The sequence below is a fragment of the Giraffa tippelskirchi genome, chromosome 14 (genome assembly GCF_054371585.1).
Source record: "Giraffa tippelskirchi isolate mGirTip1 chromosome 14, T2T-mGirTip1v1.2.pri, whole genome shotgun sequence".
NCBI lineage: Eukaryota > Metazoa > Chordata > Mammalia > Artiodactyla > Giraffidae > Giraffa > Giraffa tippelskirchi.
In genome coordinates this window covers 44802566-44821384 of record NC_137288.1, presented here as the reverse complement: position 1 = coordinate 44821384, position 18819 = coordinate 44802566, and the positions used below count along the sequence as shown (strand labels likewise).

At 41.2% G+C, this 18819-nt stretch overlaps 1 protein-coding gene across 6 annotated transcripts in view; it reads right to left on the bottom strand.

The window, feature by feature from the left end:
• OSBPL1A (oxysterol binding protein like 1A) overlaps nucleotides 1-18819 on the bottom strand; it is a 212352-nt gene that overhangs the window by 192993 nt on the left and 540 nt on the right. For 4 of the 6 annotated variants that reach the window (XM_081563210.1, XM_081563213.1, XM_081563222.1 and 1 more), the window contains exons 2-3: nucleotides 10293-10469; nucleotides 5942-6064 (exon numbers count right to left, since the gene is read on the bottom strand). In XM_081563210.1, the coding sequence (XP_081419336.1) occupies nucleotides 5942-6062 (121 nt within the window). In that variant the 5' untranslated portion in view covers nucleotides 6063-6064; nucleotides 10293-10469. Of the gene's footprint in view, nucleotides 1-5941; nucleotides 6065-10292; nucleotides 10470-18254; nucleotides 18334-18819 lie in introns of all 6 variants that reach the window. The other 2 variants (XM_081563211.1, XM_081563218.1) reach the window with 1 other exon arrangement.

Below are 18819 nucleotides of genomic sequence, written 5' to 3'. Positions count from 1 at the left end.
TTGTTCACACAGGCAAACCCCCAGCTTGCTCTTCAATGGAACCAACCATCAAGTTCTTTAAACACTTTCCTTGTATGTAAACATCCCCACCATCCTCACTTCCTTCAATCAGTCCAGTGTCTATTTCTTGGTCCTCATATCAACATTTCTCTGCCGATACCCTCCAATATCCTATCTTTGTCACAGCAGCTTAGAAAAACCCCAGAGCCTGATAAATACATTTGCTCAATTTTTCTATAACCACAGTCAGGTCCCTAACAGCGGTGGAAGAAAAATAACAGAACCCCGTGGATTCGTGGCTCCATCAAGTCAGGATCTCACACTTCGGTGAAGCCCTAGCTAGGGTCCTCGCCACAGTGCCCTGTTCAGGGGTCTCTCCTATGCTCCACCACAGGTACTTCAATCCCCACTACTCCCCTCAAGCCTCTTTCCCAGACACCTGCTTCTTAGCAAATGATGATCTCTCAGCTTCAGGGAAAAGAGAAGTTTTCATAGGACTCTCTGGGCTTCCTAGCAACCAATCCACCCTCTGTACCTCTGCCCACAGGCACCCTTCTGTCCTTCCTCCTGGGGCCTCAGGACAATCACACTTCCCAGATCCTGGATCCCATGCTCTCCACCTACTTCCCAGGCACTCCTTTTCCTCCTTATCTTTAACCTCTCCCTTTTTCATTGCAAATAGGAAGGAGCAGGTAAGCATTTGCATGTTTTCCATCCAATGAGCTGCTACTGCTGCTACTGCTAAGTCACTTCAGTCGTGTCCGACTCTGTGCGACCCCATAGACAGCAGCCCACTAGGCTCCGCCATTCCTGGGATTCTCCAGGCAAGAATACTGGAGTGGGTTGCCATTTCCTTCTCCAGTGCATGAACAGGAAAAGTGAAAGTGAAGTTGCTCAGTCGTGTCCGACTCTCAGCGACCCCATGGACTGTAGCCTACCAGGCTCCTCTGTCCATGGGATCTTCCAGGCAAGAGTACTGGAGTGGGGTGCCATTGCCTTCTCCGCAAAAGCACCCAACTCCTCTCTGGTCCTGAACCCCCTCTGACCATCGTCCCCTTCATTCTCCCCCTCCCCCTCCCCAGCTACACTCTTTCCACCTCGTTCTCTCCAGGAGCTACCCACTGACTGCAGACCAGGTTCATTTCCCACCACATCACTAAAGCTGTCCTCACTTTATCCCAGTAAGTTGTGTCGCCGGATCCTAGGGGCACTTTCCAGCAGGCAGCACACTGCACCACTGGTCAGTGTCAGCCAGAGCCTCCAGAGCCCTGCACCCTCTGGGGTGTCTCCACGGCTCTGCACTTCCTCCCTGGGCTCTGTGCAAACTTCCACTTTCTCTACTTCCTCTGACTGGGCCGTTCATCACAGGAATCTCCAACAGTGACACCTCCTGGCACTTTCCCACAGCTTTACTTGCTTATATGCTCTTGACTTCAAAATCCACATTTCCATCTCTTACTCAGTTCTACTGTTCAACTCTCCACTGTTCACCTCCACCTGGAGGATACAGGGATACCTTCTGCTCAGGAAATACAAAGCTGAACTCACTTATCTCACACATGCACACTCACACACAAAAATTCCCTGTCCCCACTTCCACTTTTCACAATCAACTGTCCCATTATTCAACTCACTTCTCAATTCAGAAATCAGCTGCTGATGCTGAAGCTCCAATACTTTGGGCACCTGATGCGAAGACCCGACTCACTGGAAAAGACCCTGATGCTGGGAAAGACTGAGGGCAGGAGGAGAAGGGGGCGACAGAGGATGAGATGGTTGCAGGGCATCATCGATTCAATGGACACGAGTTTGAGCAAACTCCAGGAGGTACTGAAGGACAGGGAAGCCTGGTGTGCTGCAGTCCGTGGGGTCTCAAAGAGTCAGACACGGCTGAGCAACTGAAGGTCATCATCCACTTTTCTATGGCCACACCACCCTGAAAGGGCTCCATCTTGTCCGACCTCAGAAGCTAAGCGGGGTCAGGCCTGCTTAGTACTTTGGATGGGAGAAATAAGTACCACGGTTGCTGGCTTTCTCCTTTTCACCCCTTCCACAACTCAATCAGTCCGACCAATTCTACCTCCTAAATGTTAACTGTATCTAAACACTTTTCACCACTCCCACTGCTTCCAGTCCCACATGACCCACTACAGTCTCCTTTGAGTTACTCAGCAGCTTCCTCACATCTAGTATTCCCACATGGGATTCTGGATCAAGAAGTCGAAATTTCCAAAATCTTAAATTATTCTTAAAATACTCCAAATATCCTTTACACTCTTTATTATTTATTATGGATATCCAAAATTTTTGATCAGTAAGAAATAATCGAGTTTAGAAATATGTACAGAAAATTGTACCCTACACTGAATAGCAAAACACTGGGAAACACCAGCAGATATTATGGGTGATGGGTTTCCCAGGTGGGGCTAGTGGTAAAGAACCTGCTTGCCAATTCAGGAGACAAAAGAGACGTGTAGGAAAGATCCCCTGGAGAAAGAAATGGCAACCTACTCCAGTATTCTTGCTTGGAAAATTCCATGGACAGAGGAGCCTGGTGGGCTACTGTCCTTGGGGTCACAAAGAGTCAGACACAACTGAGCACATACACACATTACGGGTAATACTCAAGTGTTTTCTCATGCAGACCTTTCAACAAAGTGAGAGGACAGAGTCATACAGAATCATCTTTATATTACCAATACAAGCTCTTACTTTGCCTTAAAAACTTATTTCTTGGAATACTATTCACAGAATTTATATAAAGCATGTTATTCAAACATATTAGCATTTATTTTATTTGCAAGAATGTCTCACCACTTGCAACAGACATGAACACACACTCCTAACATGGCGACAGCTGCAAACAAAACTGTCCAATTAGCTCCTCCTCTGTGCCCTGAGCCTAGAAGTACTGACCTTCACCTACAGAGATTCCCTCTCTCCCTTCAACCTGACATTATATTGGTTGGATTCCTTCCAACCAATAACATCTCTAAGTTGACAGTTGAACTTTAAATCTTGCAGAAGAATTATACTACACTTTACCATTTTCTCAACTTCTTAGGGTTTGGAAAAACAAATGAGATAGAAAATCAAGAAATGGCAGGCACCGAGATTCCCACCCGCACTCACTCACATGCCCAGTCCCAGCTCTCCCCACTCACTTGTTTGGTGAACTCACCTCACCTGATTATGCTGTTCCTCTGCATAAACCCCTCAAACCGCCCTTAAGACAAGTCTGACTGACAAGAATAATGAGGGTGAAATCTTGAAAAAGCATTAACAACTGTCTCTCAGTTTTACATTTCCTAGTAGGTGACTTTCCAAGAACTAGCCGAGGTAACCATGGTCAGGGTGGAGGTGAGTAGAAAGTAAAGGGTCCCTGATGATAATCCAAGCAGGCATGTTTCTGGCATTCAGAACAGAACTCCAAGGTAAAGATTAAGAACCAGGTTTCCATTTTATAGATGGTAACGTGTATGTTTCAGTGCCATTCTCTCCAATCATCCCACCACCCTCTCCTTCTCCCACTGAGTCCGAAGCCAGGGCTCTGTGACAACCTGGAGGGACAGAGTGGGGAGGGAGGTTCAAGGTGGACAGACACAAGCATACCTAGGGCCAGTTCATATTGATGTATGGCAAAAACCATCACAACACTGTAATCACCTTCCAATTAAAACAAATTTTTAAAAATAGAACCAGGTTTCTGGTGAAGGATGAGAAGATTTTTAGAATTCCTTTAGCATTCCACCTCGGGCTAATTTCTGGACAACTCAGAGCATGTTTTCTTCCCTGTTGCAAAGATAATACTCTGTCCCCACCGAGGGTGAGGCCATGAGGTCTGTTGATCAAGCAAAGGAGGCGAATGTGACATGGCAGAACAAAATACCCATCAAGGACTCAGGGCTTGTGAGAGGAAAAGACGTAAGATGGGACACGTGGCTCCTGACCCTGAGCCCAGAGAGCGAGGTAGGTCCAGGGAACAATGAGAACGGGCAGTGACAAGTGGGATGCTAGGAAAAGCGTCCCCAGCAGGCACCGAGCCGAGCACCAACCTGCATAGCAGCCAAGTCAAAGTAAACTCAGCAGTGCGGGCAGAGGAAGGTCAAATGCTGGTCTCCAGAGCTGCTCTGAGCCCCCAGGTGTCACTCAAGACCCTGTGGCCACACCCATGGAGTGTGTCCAAGGTGAACCAGCAAGCTTAGGCCATGTGTCAGATGGAAGATTTGAGAGAGGGTCAGGGTGACAAGAAGATAGCAAGAGCCAAGGTAAGAGTCCTGAGGCAGCCAAGGAAGACATGTGTGCTTATGATAAACTGAAACACCTGCGTGTGACTCCCTGTGGTGTTTTTCTTTAGCTACAAGGATGCACTAGGAAGAGAGGCTGCAGAGGAACCAAAGGCGGTACACAGAGAAAGGCTCGCCTTCACACTTAGAGGCCATGTTAAAAAAAAAAAAAAAAAGCCACCTTAATGAGATGGGCTTCCCAGGTTGACGCTAGTGATAAAGAAACCACCTGCCAGTGCAGGAGACAAGAGAGACCTGGGTTTAATCCCTGGGTCAGGAAGATAGCCTGGAGAAGGAAATGGCAACCCACTCCAGTATTCTTGGCTGGGAAATCCCATGGACAGAGGAGCCTGGTGGGCTATAGTCCATGGGGTCACAAAGAGACGGGCACGACTAAAGCGACTTAGCACACACTGAGATGGGAGAGGACACAGGTGAGAGGCTCTGGGAGGCCAATCGTTTTACAAAAAAGCCACTGAGATGGAGGAACCCGAAGACTAACATTTAGTCCTCCAAACTCCGAGGAGGAGAAGGCGCTTGTTGAAATATCTGAGCCAATTTAAAAAATAAATTCTATTTCTCTGCACACCTGAGTTTAATATATTTGTAACCGTGCTACACAAGACACGCCGTGATTTGGTGGCTGCTACTTACTCACCCCTCCTATCTGCAAAATCCCTGCCATCGAGGCTGCTTCTCACTTCAAGACGTTGGCACGTGACCTTTCTTCTGCCTTGAGCCCTTTTCTTCTCTATTTTTACCTGGTTACATCTATGCACTCTTCATATATCACCTTAGGATGATTTCCTGAGAAACTAATCCTTCAAGTTCTAGTTACATACTTCTTATACATTCCATAACACTTGGCATGTCATGGCTCCCATACTCTGTACATATTGTGCAATAAAGACTAGTCTGAGCTAGTAATCTACTAATCTCAGTGAGGGAAGGATCCTGTCTGACAGTATTTTAAGGTACTTCACATGATCCTAGGCATACAGTAAACACTCAAACCTGCTGCTTCAACTGCAATGTCTTTGAGAAGAAGAAATCGTCATAGCACGTATCCTGTGGGCTCTAGGATTATCCCTGTACTTCATGCAGTTTAGGATCCATGACAATTTTAAGACTGGATCTCAAGTTTGGGGGAGAATGGATACATGTCTATGTATGGTTGAGTCCCTTTGCTGTCCACCTGAAACTAACACAACATTATTAATGGGCTATACTCCAATATAAAATAAAAAGTTAAGAAAAGAAAGACTGGCACTCAATTTCTCTTACTTAGAAGGGAGTAGAAGAGTACCCACTCTTACAGGGCTTCTTCCAAGGATAAGAGATGGAAATTTATGGCAAGCAAATTCAAAAGGATTAGCACTAAATAAATGATAAAGCAGTGTATACGTGTGGGTGAACTTAGTCGCTCAGTCGTGTCCGACTCTTTGCAACCCCACAGACTATGGCCCACCAGGCCCCTCTGTCCATGGGATTCCCCAGGCAAGTATACTGGAGTGGGTTGCCATTTCCTTCTCCAGAGGGTCTTTCCAACCCAGAGACTGAACCCAAACCTTCTTCACTGGCAGGCAGATTCTTTACCATTGAGCCGCCTAGTGCATACTCACAAGAAAGAGCGAAAAAACACATTCCAGTCTTACCTTTGCAGTTGATGTCAGCAGTTACTTCCTTCCTCTCCATGGTTTCCAACAGCCGTCTCACTTCCTCAGTGTTGCCGTTTCTGGCATGATGGAGAAGCTGCTGTTCTGCATCCGTGCTCATTTCTAGATTTAAAAAATAGTAACACCGCTGTTAATCTAAGAACATACATTAGCTTTTGGATGTTCTGCCAACAGATAAAGGAGAAAAAAAAATCACCTTCCTTTTGTAGCTAGTAAGACAGACAAAAGGAATAATTAAATGAATCAGCTCTAGAGCCAAAATTCGACCTTGAGACTCTGTGCCCTGTGTATTATTACTGAAGCCTCAGCTTCCTTACCAGCAAAATACAATCGATTTCATGACCTGTGGCAAGACTGTGTCTATGAAAGCTAACTGCCAAAGTATTTTGTAAACAGTTATTAGTACAACATTAACAACCTTATGTCTATAAAGTTAAAATATAGCAATTCACCAGTTTGTACAGAATTATCAAAAGACTGAAATGACGTAAATGAACACATTGGAAACCTGTGAGAAAATAAATTACAGATAAGAATCCTGGAGCCACCATGCTGCTGCTAAGTCGCTTCAGTCGTATCCGACTCTATGGGACCCCATAGACAGCAGCCCAACAGGCTCCCCCGTCCCTGGGATTCTCCAGGCAAGAATACTGGAGTGGGTTGCCATTTCCTTCTCCAATGCATGAAGAAGCCACCATACTTACCAATAAACTCTCATTTTCTTATCAAGCCTCAAGCCAACTAGAGAGGAAAACAACCAAATTTAAAGCATTTATATCAAAATGTTATGAACAGCAATTACCAGAAAAAATATAAATTTCCTTCATACTAATAATCATTTGGGTTTCCCCAATGGCTCAGCAGGTGAAGAATCCACCTGCAGTAAAGGAGATGTGGGTTCAATCCCTGGATCAGGAAGATCCCCTGGGGGAGGGCATAGCAACCCATTCCAGTACTCTTGCCAGGAAAATCCCATGGATAGAGGAGACTGGCTGGCTACTATGCATGGGGTCACCAAGAGTTGGACACAACTGACTGAGCACAATAATCTCTTAAATGCAAATAGATCAGGCACAATGGTATTTTTTGTCTACCTCATTATCACAAATAAAAAAAGTAAACACACCAAATGCTGGCATGAAGAGAATATGTGCAGTCCAGTAAACTGTTAATATTATACATATTATATATACCTTGCACACAAGTTATTATACACGTTATACACACAAGTTATTGTACACATATGTTGCAGAGGGAAGAAGAGACAACAAACTGTCAAGATGAAATAGTTTCAAAATACATAAATACACAGGGAGGATGCCAGGAGATGGCCAAGTAAGAAACACCAGGACCTGTCTTTCCACCTGCACAACAAATGCACTTGCAGAATCTGTCTGGTGTAATTACTGGGGAACTCTGGAGCCTCCTGAAGACTTGCAACTGCCAGGGAAGACTTGGAAGGTAACTGTGGTGATTTCAGCTCTTAGCAGAGCAGCGGTTCCCTATCCTTCAGCTACTCAGCAAGCATCTGTGCATATGCTCCTGGAGCAGCCTGCTGCAGTCAAGGTTGGCAAAAAGGACCCTGTCCTCCAAATACTAGGCTCTGATCACTGATTGCTGCTTCTGATCACAGACGTGCAGACAAACAAGTGGGCAGCCATTGTTGCTGCATCTGGCCCCTTGTTGCAAGCCTTCCCAGTGGGCTGAAATGCCAGGAGATTTAAACAGCTAGCACCCTTTTGTCCCCGTTCATTTTTCAATTTTCCCCCTAAATTTCCCCTTAATTTTCCTCTAGTAAAAACTAGGACATTTACAACCAAATGCATATGTGGGGGAAATTACAACGTGACTACTCATTCCCACCCGAAATCTCAAAAGACATGAGACAACCTTAAGTTTATACCTCAGGCTGGCCTTCAGCAGAGAGGCAGTCTACATCAAAACAAAAAAAAATAGCAACCCTGGGGAACAGGGTGTATTTGACTTCTAGAGTTACTGCGTTATATTCAAATGTCCAGTTTTCAGCAGTGCTGTTCCCTCCCAAAAAAAACACAAGTCACACAAAGAAATAGGAAAGCAGGGCCTACTCAAAGGAAAAAAACAAGTCAACAGAAACTGTCCCTGAAGAAGAACTGAAGGCAGATATACCAGACAAAGACTTTCAAACAACTGTCTTAAAAATGATTAAGAACTAAAGGAAGAAGTAGAGAACGTCAAGATGTAGAAACAAAATGGAAATAAAGACAGAAAACCTAAAAGGAACCCAAAAAGAAATTTTGCAGCTTAAAAGTGCAGTAACTAAAGTGAAAATTTGACTTAAGCGATTCAAAAACAGATTTGAGCAGGAAGAATCAGTGGACTTGAAGACAGGAGAACAGAAATTAATAACTCTGAGGACCAGAAACAAAAAAGATTGAAGAAAAGTGACCCCAACTTCGGAGATCTGTAGGACACCAACAAGCAGGACCAACACAGGGATCACCGGTGTCCCAGAGAGAGAAGGGGGCAGAGAACTTGAAGAAATAATGGCCAAAAACTTCCCAAATTTGGTCAGACATGAACATAAATATCCAAGAAGTCAAGGAACACCAAGATGAAATCTGGGATATATAATCACACTTTCAAAAAACAGAATTTTGAAAGCAGGCCAAGAGAAAAGAAAAACGTCACATACAAGGGATCCTCAATAAGATGATCGTATTTCTCATGAGAAACTCTGAAGGCCAGAAGGCAGTGGGTAAAGAGTAAAATACTTAGGAGTTAAGTGTGTGCCTGGCTTGCATCTTAACCATCCTTGGATTGTCTGGGCTTTGTGCTAGTCACACTTCTGCGTGTCTGTGTTCTGCTGCCTGATCAGCTGTGGGCACCCATGTCCCTCCTCGCAAGTCTTCTGCGCCCACCCATTGCTGAGAACCAGAGCCGGGCCTCTGCGTGCTGAGAATAGGAAGAGCAGCCTGTTCACCTCACAGACTCCTGCCAGCCAGGGGCCCAGAACCTGGTCCCTGCAGAGCACGATCAGATAATCCCTCTGTGCCCAGCGCTCACTCATGTCCCCTTGAAAGGGCCCTTATAAACTCTCAGGGAAGACAAACTCAGACTCTAACCCAGAGACTGATTTCAGAGAATATTTTCCTAGGAGATGTCATCTAGCAGTGACCATAATGTCCTTTCTTCTCAACAGACAGTTGATCGGCATTTACACTAACCACCCTAATCACCTCTGCATTCATTTATAGTGCATGCTTATTAAAACGTTCGATTAGTCATTTAAAAAGCTTACAATACTTTTATTCACTGCGGCCCTATTTATAAAGCAAAAAAGTTAATGTCCATTAGTAAAGGTTTGTTCACAAAACTGAATACTATGAAATCAACAAGGCTGTAAAAGGAACTTCTAAAACTATGGCATTCCAATGTATCATCAAGTCAGATGGATTTAATATAACAAATCTCTGTGTATGTTTTACATATTCACAGAATAAGAGAAATACATTAGGATGATGACAGTGGTTACTTCTTACAGTGAAATTATGAATGGCTTTGATTGTCTTTTGACGGTTGTGCTTTCTAAATTCCTGACAATATAACAGCATTTAATCTTTATAAGAAAAGTTACTAAAGATATAAAACAAAAAATCTTGTCAAATTAAATGGACATTTCATCACAGGTGAGTTTTTATATATATTTTAGAGAGACAAGTACATTATGTAAGAAGTGACAATCTACTTTTGCTGGCATAATACAGAAAAAATGTTCATTTAATATCTTTTTCCTGCTTTTCAAGAATGAATCAAAGAACACTTGAAGTATCTTCAGAACATACGAGAAGTTGTTTAATGTTACCTTGGGTTCTTACCACATTGTTTACAGAAAAAAAGTTGTAGTTTGAAGTTTTTCGACTTCTGTATGATAAATATGAAAAGGGTAAAGTCAAATCTATTATTTATTTAAACGGTCCACAGTAATATCATATTCACCATAACAGTTACTGATAAGTGCTGGAATTGAGATTAAGAATTATTCAAAGGTTTGGGAATTCCCTGGTGGTCCAGTGGTTAGGACTGTTGGGGCCCAGGTTCAATCCCTGGTCAGGGAACTAAGATCCTGAAAGTCAAGTGGCATAGTCAAAAAAAAAAAAAAAAAAAATTATTCAAAGGTTGCAAAGTACCCACTAAGGACAGAAACTGCTATAGGCATCAGAGGTATCGTACAGTCCCTGCCGTCCAGACAGGGCACACATGCGCTCGGTCACACCAACTCGCGCCAAGTACAGTAATGAGCAAGGGATAGTGACAGTCCAGAGGACAAAGGGGGTGATTAGCCCTTTACCTGCATTCGTGAAGGAAGGAACCACAGAGAAAGTGAAATTCAAGCTGGGACTTGAAGACTGAGGAGGTCACCAAGACCAGCAGGACAAAGGTTTCTGACCCAGCTGGACAACTGTTACACCAGGAACAATCTTGGGTGAAGATGTGATTCCATTTGGTCGTGGTGAGTTTGAGATTCCTGTGGGAAACAGAGAGGGAGATGTCTGGTAAGCAACCAGCTCATACCAGCCCGAGCACAAGAAAACAGTTCTAGGGGAGAATTATAATAGTCAGTACATTAGCGTTCATTAAAATCATGGGGGTAATCAGGACCTCTTACTGAGAGAAGACCAACAGTGAAGGGAAAGGAGGCCAGCGACTATGATGTAGCAAGAAAGGTCTAAGCGTGGATGGGGGGAAGGGGTGGAGTGGTACCAGAAGAGGGTGGGAGAAACCAAGAGAGGAGAGTGTTTCCAGGGGTTAGAAGGTGTGAGATGTCAAAGGAAGAGCAGGAACAAGGCCTGATGCAACTGGTTTGGCAAGGAGAAGGTGAATTCAAGAATATTTCAAGTAGAAATGACAGACCCGCAGATAGAAGTGGGTAAACTGAGGAGTAAAAGTGGGACGATGGGGAGATAATGCAGCAAACTCCTTTAGAAAGACTTCGTTTTGAAGGCTGGTGATAAGTTCAGTGTTCAGATTTTAGATACCTGGGCATGTTCATAGCTGTGGGGCTAGAGCCAGGAGAGAGGAAAAGCTTGAAAGACAGGAGAAAGAATGAAGATGAGAAAGATCCTAGAAGAGCCTGAAGTAGGTGGATGAAAAACCCAAGGGAAGGATTAGCCTTGAAGAGAGGAAGCCCCACACTAAGCTGGCTGGGGGTGGTGGTTAAGGGGCCAGTGGGGGCTGGGTAGATAGAGCTCCTTTTTGATGCTGACAACTTCCTGAGACAGATTCTTAGTACCTTAATAGGTGAGAGTAGTCTTAGTATGAGACAGGACAGTTGCTGACAGTGGGCTTGGGAGGGTGGGGGTCGTCTTTTTCAAAACAATTTACCACCACATCCATTGAAACTAGATGCTCTGTCTGCAGGCTAAGCAGACTCAAAGGTTTGCAACTGTTAACACTTGGCTTGGGACATAGTCAAAGAAGCAAGACCTTGAGGATAAACTCCAAAATGCAAGCAGGCATTTCAACACTGCTCCTTTATAAACTTCTATTATTTTAGAAAGGAATGGCAGGGGGTGGAAGGGCGGGGGGGGGGGGGGGGGGCTGACACTTTTTCCTTCTCCCCTAGTGGCTCTAACACGAAATCAAAGTAGCACAGCTCCAAAAATATCTGTAATTTAAAGACCAAGCAAACTTCTTAAAATGATAACAGTACTATTTAATTAGCCCAGTAAAACATGATCGTTATGATCCTTTCAGCTATGCCACAAAGAAACTAAGATATTCCAAACCAAGACATAAAAACATTCGTATTTTTTCTTAATCCAAGAACCGTGATAAGGCAAAGTCTGCTGCTATCTATGCATACCTGAAGATTCAGAATTCGATACATCTGTAGTAGCTAAAACTTTACTCAGGTTGGCATCTGGGTAGCCAGCATGGGCTAGGAAGGTGTTCACCGTGAAGTCCACAAGGAGCTGCAGTTTTTGCCCATCAGCACCAGGCCAGCATCACTTTCCCCTTCTTTCCTATCACTGCATTACCATCAATAAACACTTCACTGAGGGCTGACCACAGTACAGGCATTGTTCTATTAGGTGGTGATACACTAATGAATAAAACCAGGCCTTGCATTAGGATAACTTTATGTTTTATGTTTTATCTATATATTTTTATAGTTAAAAAATATAAAAATCCATGTTTTATCTATATATTTTTATATTTTATGTTTTATCTATATATTTGTTTTATCTATATATTTTTATATGTATACTTTAATATATAGTACATATTAAATATATATAATATTTATATATATTTGGGGTCAGGCACCACACTGCAAGGCTTGCAGGATCTTAGCTTCCCAACCAGAGATTGAACTTGGGCCACGGCACTGAAAAGGCAGAGTCCTAACCACAGGACCACCAGGGAATTCCTGATAACTTATGTTATAGAAAAGTCAACTGTACAAATAAATTACTATCCACGTTTCTCAAGAGGTCTAACTTGCCATCTCCACTCCCAACTTCAACTAGATCCCCTTAATAAGCCTTCACAGCACCTCATGTTTGCCACAAACATTAGTCTGTAGGTGCTCATGTGGTCATTTCTTTGTTCTCCCCATATACACTATAAACTTAATTAGAAAAAGGGTCCTAAGTCTATTATGTGTCCCCACTATATCCCTAGTATCCAGTAAGGTACCTAGAACACAGCAAGCAACCAAACATTAAATGGATGGGTGGATGAATGTGGACTAAGTTTTTCAAGATCAAAGCAATCAAGTATACTGATAGGAAGGCCTAAAAGTAAGGTGTTTATTGTAAGTGGTACATTTTCATCTAGTGATCAAAAAATGAAGGTTTTTTCCCCCCTTATATGCCACAAGAAATTAAAATCATAGCAAAAAAGGAAGATCTTTCAAAATATACATTCCAGGATTATTTAGGATGATCACTGCTAATTTGATATTAATACATCTCTTAAGTTATGAATAATTTGTGGTTAACAGTTAACAAACAGAAGGGGGGAAAGTGCAGACAGTGACAGATTTTATTTTCTTTGGCTCCAAAATCACTGCGGCCCATTACTGAAGCCATGAGATTAAAAGACCTTTGCTCTTTTATATTAAAAAGCAGAGACATCACTTTACCGACAAAGGTCCGCACAGTCAAAGTTACGGTTTTTCCAACAGTCATGTACGGATGTGACAGTTGGACCATAAAGAAGACTGAGTGCAGAAGACTTGATGCTTTCAAATTCTGGCACTGAAGAAGACCCTTGAGAGTCCCTTGGACTTCAAGGAGATCAAACCAGTCAATCCTAAAGGAAATCAGTCCTGAATATTCACTGGAAGGATTGATCCTTTGGCCACCTGATGTGAAGAGCCAACTCACAAGGAAAGACACTGATGCTGGGAAAAACTGAAGGCAGGAGAAGGGGGCGACAGAGGATGAGATGGTTGGCTGGCATCACTATCACTCATGACTCACTGGACGTGACTTTGACAAAACTCCAGGAGACAGTAAAGGACAGGGAAGCCTGGGGTACTGCAGTCCATGGGGTCACCGAGTTGGACACAACTTAGTGACTGAACAACAACAGTTAACTTTAGAAAAAATACAAAAATCAAAGAATCCAAATTCAAATGTTGAACAGATGTTAAAAAATATTCTTTGGACTCATGAGACTTTATTTCAGAAAAGCACTGTGTCTGATGTTTAAGCCAAAAGAAAGACAAGTAAACCCTTAATGCATCTTATGAGATTAGATTTTGAACAACATTCTATCAGCACACATAGTATTGATCTTTTTCAGTATCACTTTGTGGATGTATTCAGCCATTCTTTTCACATACATGTAGCTCCAGACTCTTGTTTTTAAGATTAATGAGATTTTAATGGCCAAGAGAATGTTCAAGAAAATAACTAGACAAAAACATCTTGAGCTTCAAAAACCGGGAGACTAGAGGCCACTTCGCCTTGACTCCCCTCCTCCAAGCTTCACTGGGGAAGACAAGCTTCTAATTCTGAATTCTTTTGTGGAAGCAAACTTACATTTTGCTGTTGTATAAACACTGTGAATGAAGTGAAAGTTGCTCAGTTGTGTCTGACTCTTTGCAACCCCACGGACTATACAGTCCATGAAATTCTCCAGGCCAGAATACTGGAATGGGAAGCCTTTCCCTTCTCCAGGGGATCTTCCCAACCCAGGGACTGAACCCAGGTCTCCCGCATTGCAGGCGGATTCTTTACCTGCTGAGCCACAAGAGAAGCCTGTTCATTATTTAATTAAACTGGTTCCTGTACTTGATAAACGCCACTAACTCTCCATTAATTACAGTGGATAAATTCTGTGGTCCTAACAACTCTGAAATCTTGGCAGAGAAACGCTAAAACTGTAACTTAAAGGGCAATCAACTCGTTCAATTCAGTCAGAGGTCTATTATTTTACAAACTGAATGGCTATTTTTCTACTATTCCAGCTGAGCATCTACAAAATCAAAGAAGAAAATTCCTAGAGCAATCAAAGACAGTCAAGTTCAATAATCAGAGCTAATTATGTTCAATCCCTGGCTGGGGAAACTAAGATCCCACATGCCACATGGTGCAGTCTTACAAAAAAAAAAAAATTATCTGTCATTTAAGAGTTCTTAAAGGTATCTGAAGTTAAAATTCAAAGACATCCATGGCTAACTTTATTAGATCACAAATATAGCAATGTTTAATGGGACGTCATAAAATATTAGGAAAGCATGGTGATGCTCAAAAACTTAAACATAAAATTACCGGATGATCCAGCAATTCCACTTCTGCGTGTACACCCAAAAGAACTGAAGGGACTCTTGAAAGAGATATCTGTTCATTATCACAGAAGTGTTCTTCACAACAGCCAAGAGGTGGAAGTTGCCCAAGTGCCCCCTGGCAGATGAATGGATAAGCAAAATATACTACATACATACAATGGACTACTATTCAGCCTTAAAAAGGAATGAAATCCTGAAACGTGCCACAATAACGATGAACCCAGAACACGTTATTTGAAGTGAAATAAGCCAGACACCAAAGGACAAATATGTAACTCCACTTATATAAGATATTTGGAGTGGACAAATTCATGCAGCCAAAAAGTGAAATGGTGGTGAATAGAAGCTGGAAGAGAAGAAAATGGGGAGTCAGTGTTTAACAGGTACAGAGCTTCAGTATGGGATAAGAAAGTTCTAGAGATGGACAGAGGCAATGGCTACTGCATAGTATATTTAAAACTGGCTAAAAAGAATTTTATGTTCTATGTAATTTACAATTTAAAAAAATGAAGCATCTGAAATTTGAGTCTAACAAGTGCCAAATAGCTTTTGTACTAGTAAAAAGTCAAAGGAAGCCAATTATTCAAGATGCCTTATGACTATGCTGTGATTATTTTTAAAATTCTCAGATATTGATTTTATACTTGCTAATACATTATTAAAATATTTGAAGTATACTGTATATTAGGAATTTGAATAGTGAGAAAAATTAAATATTTATGAATATATTTTACAAACCAAGTCTTTAAAACCAAAAAAAAAAAAAAAAACAAACCCCGTGTGCTCAGCACTGTATTCCAAAGTACTCAACTGCTTAATGTTATATTTTTTCCCCAATATCTTTCCAATACTGTATGTTAATATAAGGAAAATATTAAAAATCAAAGTGACTATGTTAAAACATGACAACAGAAATAAAATAGCTTTGCTCTCAATCTTATTAGTTCCTAGCAAGTAATCATGAAGTTCTTTTATATTATATATCCCAAGTGTATGTGTGTGTGTGTATATACCTATTTGTACATAGGCATATACAAATGTATATATATAAAACTATGACATTTGTATTAACACAAATAATTAAATGCATTTTTGCTTGTTTTAGAAATGCAGCCTTGGTAGACAGATTCATATTTAATCTAACACTGCTTTCAGAGATGAAGAAACTGAAAAGCACAAAGGGTACTTGCTAAGGGCATGACTTTACTAGCCACAACCAGAAAGTAAGACTTCTACTCAAGGGGTGAAATAAGATTAATGCTATATATTTCATAAAACTCGATTCAGCCTCTAAAATTTAAGGTCCCTGATCCTAGTTATTGTTCACATGTGTGAACACCGAGGAAGCTGAATCTGAATTTTAGCTTAATCTTCTCATTTTAAGAAGCTTTACTCACTGAAATAAGATATCCCAAATATGGCAATTTAAGGAAAATGATAGCAAGTTTTAAAAGTCAATTTTAGGAAGCACCTGCCTCTTTCTTTTAAAAATATGAAATTAAGTTAAAAATCGCTTTATTTTTAATTCAGTGAAACTTTCTCGCTAACTTCAACAGGACTCTGTGTCCAGATCAACAGCATCATCCTTTTTGCAGGAGAAATAAGAGACACCTGGCTGTAATTGTAGCATGTTTTACTACAGTTTGTAAGCCACTGAAATCAATGTAAAATGCCTATACCAAATTATATTTGACCTATTTACATTATCTTCTCTTATTCATATTCATTACATACCCATACTGACTTGGATGCCATACAGATATAATAGAAGAATAATCCTTCTTGCTATTTATTATTTTATCTTCATTCAGTTGAAAATGTTAATGTTTAAAAGAACCGGTAAAAATCAAATAAGCTTCCCTGCTTTATGAAATTGTTTAAACCTTAAATTGCTATACATTTTATCTGCTTTAACAACTAAGAACTAACCCTTACATTCATCCCTGATTTGAATTTGAACTTCATAGATTCTAAAAACTATTAACTATAGTTTCAAAATAGGCTGGACCCATAGAAGCAAGAGAAGTCCACAAATTAGATGAGTCTAGTTTTATATAACAATACTACTCACCAAAAGAAAGCTGATCAACTATCACCTTCTAATGATAAAATTCCTTATATGTCAGATAAAGTGTATTGAAATGTTTCCTTTCTCCACATTTGAAAATTATCTTCCAAACTTAATGAAGTATGTTGCAGTACTGATCAGTTACCCACTAGATGACCAGAACTTTTTCTTTAAAGGAAAACTTTAACCAAAGTGAAAATGTGGTTACTTTTCATCGTCACATGATAGGAAATGTGCAGTTAAAGACCACTTTCACGGTATAGCACAGTAATTCCCTATTTGCTGGTGATGAATATAGTGACTCAGATTAAGTGACCTACTACATCCTCTTACTTACAGTGTTTAGAAGTATTTCTTACACTTGCCTATGTTATTTGTGAAAGAGGACAAGTGAGAAAATCCTACGTGTCTAGGGATCAAGAACATCTTACAAGATAATTATATGATATGATCACCAATATATTCTGTACAAAATGCACGAAAGTATCTTTTCTGATCTCTCATTAATGACTTCTGGAAAGATCGGTATAAGCTTGTTGCTAACTATACTGCTAACACCTGTCCTTTTACTAGGAACTGGAAAGAATTTACAAATCAATAAAGTTCTAATTACCACCAGACTTGGCTTATTAACCACTTCAAAATTTTTTACATGCCCCGGCTTTCTCCCCCATATGTTATTAGTTAAGCTGATTTCTACTTTCTCCTGACTACTTTTCTCAGTGAATACATATAATGTACAAAAGCTCAGCTCCTTGTAATAGCAAGAGGTAAGAAAACTATCAAAGCATGAAGACTGATATATTATGATTAAATACAAATGTGTCTAGGTAAAATAAAACCACATGAAGAAAAATTTTATTTTGTTAAAGACATTGCATCATGTTATCATGCAAAAGAAACTGGCTGTATTTTTCTACCTAGTTGCTGGTCCCAAACAAGCATCATTTCCCTTTGCTTTGGGGAAAGAGTAGAAAAGCAATGTTTTACAGAAATAACATTTAGCTGCTCTGAATTTCAGGTGTAAGGGCTGTGCAAATAATACCTGCAAGGCTGAGAGCCTCCAGAGACAAGGATCAGCCACCCCCACAACCTTTTACTGAGGAAAAAGGAGATATTCAGCAAGTGTCATCTGATGAACAGACCCTGGCAAAACCCTACACTAATACACAACAACTGCTTCAGATAAACCTATTCAACTTGCAGCAGTTAACTCCTGTTTTGCATATCATCTGCTCAAGGCTAGAAGAAAAAGATACATTCTAAAAAGGAACATAACTGACAGTTTTCTCCCCTTTCTCCGCCCACAGACTGTAGTAGGTAGAGCTCCTAGAGTAGAACTAGGGGATGAAAAGAGGGTGGATTTTGTAACTATTCTGTAATTAACACCGAGACCTTTAAAATTTCAGCAGAGGGATCCAGAAATTATACCTACTACTCACCGCAAAAAATTTCCTTGCATCAGAGTCAGAACGCGAACACTCCTAAGCCATCAAAACAAATCGAAGTATTTTCCAAATTCTGAAATAAGAGGTGAGGACATTCCGAACTCTAAACCGAGAAGGCATCAATTACAATATTACGATATGGCTGAGACTGTCAAGAAAAACACATCACTGATTCTACCCACAAACACCTGATCACTAAATGTGCAACATTCAAACAGTCTAGTTTAACTTAATATCACATGCCAACGGTTCAACTTCACTATCTGCACAAAGCTAAGACTTTCACTACTAACATTCACTACAAGACAACCCTTTTCAACGCCTCCTGCCAAACAGCAGGGCCACTAAAACTTTGTTTCTATTCGGTTCAGTCGCTCAGTCGTATCCGACTCTTTGCGACCCCATGGACTGCAGCATTGTTTCTCTTAGGCAGCTGCAATCTTTCATACTGTTTCTGAACTCCTTTGATGGTCTTTGGTGCTAGTAGGAACTGACCACGAGGTACACAGTGAGAAGGGTCACGTGAACAGCTCGTGACTTCCACTGTGGGTTGGCATGC